The sequence below is a fragment of the Galeopterus variegatus genome, unplaced genomic scaffold (assembly GCF_000696425.1).
Source record: "Galeopterus variegatus unplaced genomic scaffold, G_variegatus-3.0.2 Scaffold428, whole genome shotgun sequence".
Lineage (NCBI taxonomy): Eukaryota > Metazoa > Chordata > Mammalia > Dermoptera > Cynocephalidae > Galeopterus > Galeopterus variegatus.
The window spans coordinates 467,260-472,825 of NW_007726539.1; the positions used below are offsets into that span (position 1 = coordinate 467,260).

Here is a 5,566-nt window from a genome sequence, read left to right on the forward strand (position 1 = left end):
TTTTTTTTTTTTTTTTTTTTTCCTTTTTTTGGGTTGGGGGGGGGGGGGGGGGGGGGGGCGAGGAGGGGAGGATCATACCACTAGTGCATTTTATTACCTTTGCTTCTTGTAGTCCATAAGCAAAAAACCATTCCTAGTAATCACTCCCGCCCTTTTGCAGAAGGGTAAGAACAATGAAATGTTATTATTCAGGACTAAGGAAGAGCATGGAGTTCTGGGCAGGACATTTTCTGTATCCTATACACGTGTAACATGCAAATTTATGTCATCAGTCATGTTCCCTTGTAATAAACACTAAGCACTGTCTTTTCCTTTGCCTCTATCACTTATAAGGCAGTGTGCACAGGATTTCTCACTTTTTTAAGAAAATTGTCACTGGCCGCTTTTGGTTATTATACAGCAGGTCTGAATCAAAGTGGTGTAGTAGTATTAAACCCACAAAATTTAAATCATCTATAGTATTTAGCTGCATGGAACTAAAAAAGACCTATCAGAACTCACTGACAGACACCCGAAAATTAACCTGAAAGAAAAGAATTTTTAAGCAGTCTTCAGGAAACACTTCATACTGAATAATCAGTTGCCAGATTTAGAACATTACAGCAGAACCCAAATACAGATATTCCTTCCTTCCCAAAACACCTTCTAATTGTTGTGGGATCTCAGTGTCAGGATTCATCCAAATATATCTCAAAGATTTTTTAGCTTCTCACGTTTTCTTGGTGTGTTTTAGTGAAAAGTCTGTCCCCGTCTCCTGAGTCCTCGGCGTCTCCAGTTCCATCCACTCAGCCGCAGCTCACAGAAGGATCACATTTCATGTGTGTGTAGTCCCAGAAGAAGTACGTGGTCTCCCTTTGCATCTGTGCTTTGCAGTTAGTTTTTCACTAGAATTCTACTCGTTTGTTGGTTTAGTGAATCAAAACTGAGATTAATTCTGGACCGTGCATTGGAGAGAGTTGGTAGAGCAAGTAGGCCACGTATTTAGACCATGCGCAGTAACTCACATATCCATCATTGGCCCTTCCAGTGATCTGCTGTGTGACAGCATTTTCTCTGTCTCTTATTTCATCATCTGTGAAAACAGCAAAACTTGGAGGGTATGCCAGTGCCAAGACAAGCCTCACAGTGTTTTGCAGCTGTGCTTCCACTTAACACTCCATTCCATAGTCAGAGCTGAGAATTCTGTTTAAGTCATTACGTGCTAATTGTGTAATGTTTTTACAGTTAGTGTGACATGTCTGCCTCATTGGGAATCTGTTAATTATTTTAAAGGACAAAGATATGTTTATGATACAGCCATCAATGATGGAATGTTAAAATCTTGAAGATCTTTTAGAAATTATTTCTAAATAATTGAATTTTTTAAGTCAGGCAGGTAGCTACTAAAAAAGCCGTGGATGGGGATAGGGAGACGAAGGAAGCTTTTCTTCAACGATATTCCTTAGACCACAGTTTTAGAATTGAGAATGATTTTCTAAGTTTTTACTTTTAAAGTTTATAGACAATTGCTAATTTTTAACCTTTAATTTTGCACTTGTCAATAGACACTTTTTAAAAATACTTTTTAGAAAGGCTATGAGGTATAGAGTGAGAATTTTATGCCTTTTTCTGCATTTTTTTCCTCATGGTATCTACTATTTGTAGTGATGTTTGGTGCTGTAGGATTACCACCAATTTCTGTTAAATATTTATAAGTCACAAAAACATAGAATATATTATGAGCATTGTTACTAATATCTCCTTGGATTTTTAGATTCTCAAAACAAATGAGTACAAATACTAACTTGACTAAGTTTATCCAGTAGTGCTTATTTTCTAGAATCTACCTCTATTTGCACCTTTTTGTAGCAGCTATAATCTGTGTCCTTCTTTTCAGCCAGAAAGATTGATGTCATCTTGTAATAGTTATGCCTTTTATTTGAGATTATGTCTACCTGGAGCCTAGAAGAGTCTTTTATTTGTTGTCGGTTGGTGTCTTTTCAGTATTAAAGTGCTTATTGGAGTTACAGACAACCTATTTGTTACAGTCTTACCTATGTCTTGCCTCTGTCACTCATGTATTTAAACTTTAACTTAAGTATGTTTAGAAGTGACAGATGCTACTGGTGACAGAATTACACCAGACATAGGAAAAGTAAGCGTTATAGTCATTTGATTTCTCCTGTACAAAGAGTTGATAGATGGCCTCTGTCTATCTTAGTGGAGAAATGTACATTAAGAGCCATTCATGGTTCAATAAATAGGTTACAATTCATTTTATACAGACCATTTCAATAATAAAAGATGTTCTTATTGGATCTTATTTTGTTTTATTTTTATTCCAAGAGCCAGTGACATCACATACTATAATGAGGTACAGTTATTGCTGGATATTTTCTAGTCTCATGGTACACAGCCACCACAAACAACTAGTGGCATGAAAACTGGCATTATTTTTATCTTCCTATTGTGCGTATGTCATCCTTTTGAACTAGTAGTTTTGGCAGGACTTAGGAAAGCTTTACAGATAACACTGCCGTATAGGCAGCTCAATATATTATTACATATTTTAATGAAGTTATGCAAATCTTTGCTCATTTTGTTGATCTTTTGCATTCCACAAGTTTGGGTACATTTTTTATTCTGAATTGCTACTTAATTGCTTTCTGTTTCTTTGCTTTGTGAATTAAGCTTATGGAAATGAAGAAAAATGTCCTTTAATTGTATTATGTTTTAGGATTTTCATGGCCATGCTTGTCAGTTCTATTGTTATAGAATGTCACCCTTAGTTACTTTGGGAGATGGTCGTTCATTAACTTTGCAGGTGTCAAAGTAATTTTCCCTCTCTTATTTTTCAGCTAAACTGACTTGTATTGAAACCATTCAAAGCTAAAGACATGGACCTTCAGCAGTGTAAGAAGATATTGTACAGTATATTTTAAATCTATGAAATTCATAGTTCTGATGCTTTTGGCCACAGAGCATCGTTTTATCACTTCTGGAAAATGTTTATTCCAAAATAGCTTTAATGGCCCATATGTACACTCCGTAATCTCAAGGTTATTATTCTGACACCAGCTTGCTGCTATGATTTCAAAGCACATAAGTAAAGGTGCTTTTTAATGTGTGGTCTGTAGTCAGAGCTTACTTAGTTGCTGATTTCCAGATTTTGATGTTTCTTAAGTCTGGGTGAATTTATATTTCTTTTGGCTTTTCAGTACATAAAGTTAGTTGTTATTTCCAATGAAGCTTATTTTCCTTTTTTTTATTTCCCATTTTGGCTACTGCAGTGCTTTGTTTCACACTTGATTTGTAAAAATTTTATATATATATTTAAAATGTGCCATTTTATTATTGCTGAGTGAAGTTATGTCCTGTTTTCTGCTATAATTCCTTCTCAGTCAGATTGCAATGTCAGCAGTTACTGCCACACTCTTGTCAGCTTAAACAAAATGTTATCGCTTACTTTTTCTTTAAGAAAAAAAGACAATTAAAGTGTAGGGATTTTGAAGTACTGGTCTTATACTTCATTGGAATAGATGTGTACAGCAATAAGCAGGTTTTCAATTCCAGTACTTAGTTTGTGTACAAATGTAATTATGTTCATTGTGTATATATTATACAATGAGCAAATGTAATGTATTAAAGCTACTTACTATTGTTTAAATGCAAATGTTCATATCTCATTTCTTTTTTATCATGTTAAATAAATGTTGATGTTCTTAAATCAGTTGTGTTAGAATTTTTGTTCTTTCCATCTAAAATGGAAAGTCTGAGACTCAAGAGACTTCTAGTAGAAAAAGTAGTCTGTTTAATTTTACAATCCTAGACAGCATCATAAAAGGGCCTTGTCTGTCCAACCTTCCTGTGTCCCAGTTGAGGAACTTGAGGCCCAGAGAGATAAATTAACAGCCACAATCACATGCTTTTAATGACAGAATTTGGACTAGAGTATAGTTTTTCTGAATTCTCCTCTAAGCTCATCAGCTCATCACCACTGCGCTAATTTAGTTTTGTGAAGTTACAGTATTTCTATGTGTTGCCATGTTTTAGAAAGTAGCTTCAAGCATCTGCAGTCCCACTGTGCTTAGGAATTGGATTTCTTTGAGAGGAGTGTGTAAGGCAGAGAGGGCTATTTATTTCTCTGACATGGGTAACTAGAAACCATTTCCTCATAAGTGGGACACTTAGAGATCATTTTCTCTTACAATGTATTCTTTGCACGTGTTCATGCTCTTCAGAATCAATTACATTTTCTTCTCTCTGTAACCTTTTGTTCATGCTATATATTGTTCCCAGAGTACAAGGAAATCTGATGCCTTTGGATTCCTATATAAAATGGCTGAAACTAAATTGGCACTGGTCATTCTTTTTTTTCCCCCTCATGCTGTCTTAAAGAGGATTTAGATTTAATTCAAAACACAGATGTATAAAAATTCATCTGCTCCAAACAGAAACACAAACTGAAGTGCAAATTGATACAGTCTGTATTATAGGAGGTGCATGAAAACAGAGGTTAAGATGGAAGGTGAGTGTTCAGCCCTCTGTGTCCATATAAACATGTTTACACACATTGTCTTTCTCTAAAGATGTCACACAGATGTCCTGTCAAAATAAATAGTCAACAGATTATTATTTCCCATTAGTTATAATATGACTGTTGTTACAACAGATCTTTTGTCAGTGTGTTGGGGGAAACTTGCTATTATTCTTTGATTTTTTGTGTGGGGGGGGTTGTTTTTATGTTTGTGTGTGTATCTTACTTTAGTTTTATTAAGTGTTTTTGAACTATTCTAAGAAGGAAAAATGTTCCTTACTGGGATCCCCGCAAATCAAGGGAGTATGGAGCAAGCAGTATGAAGTTGTTGTGACTCATATCAGCTCTTCAGAAAGCCAAGTGAAAATCATGTATTTACAAACCACACGTCAGCACAGGTGCTTGTTAAAGGAGATAGTAAAAGGAAACGCAGTAGTCCCCCCTTATGCATGGTGTAACTTTCCTTGGTTTCAGTTATCTATGGTCAACCGCTGTCCAAAAATATTAAATGGAGGGCTGGCTATTAGCTCAGTTACAGAGCAGCCTTGTAACACCAAGGTCAAAGGTTCCATTCCCCATTACCAGCCAGCCACCGAAAACAAAAAAAATTAAATGGAAAATTTCAGAAATAATTTGTGAGTTTTAAATTGTGCAGCATTCTGAATAGCAGGATGAAATCTCACACTGTCCACTCCATCCTGCTGGGGATGTGAATCCTCCCCTTGTCCAGCACATCCACGCTGTTGACACTACCCGCCTGTTACTCACTCAGTAGCTGTCTTGGTTATCAGATCCACTGTTACGGTATTGCAGGGCTTGTATTCAAGTAATCTTTATTTTACTTAATAATGGCCCCAAAGTGCAAGAGTTCTGTGCCTAACTTATAAATTAAACCTTATCATAAGTATGTATGTATAGGAAAAAATGTATATACTATAGGGTTTGATAATTTTCAGGATTTCAGGCATCCACTGGAGGTCTTTAGAATGTATTCCCTGCAGGTAAGGGCAGACTGCCATACTAGTACTTCAAAAATTTGAATTAGATCAA

At 35.8% G+C, this 5,566-nt stretch overlaps 1 protein-coding gene across 4 annotated transcripts in view; it reads left to right on the forward strand.

Moving 5' to 3' along the window:
• PLEKHA5 (pleckstrin homology domain containing, family A member 5) overlaps positions 1–3,706 on the forward strand; it is a 249,438-nt gene extending 245,732 nt beyond the window's left edge. For 3 of the 4 annotated variants that reach the window (XM_008568651.1, XM_008568652.1, XM_008568649.1), the window contains 2 exons: positions 734–839; positions 2,838–3,706. In XM_008568651.1, the coding sequence (XP_008566873.1) occupies positions 734–828 (95 nt within the window). In that variant the 3' untranslated portion in view covers positions 829–839; positions 2,838–3,706. The remainder of the gene's footprint in view (positions 1–733; positions 840–2,837) is intronic. The other variant, XM_008568650.1, reaches the window with a different exon arrangement.
• Positions 3,707–5,566: the final 1,860 nt, after the last annotated feature.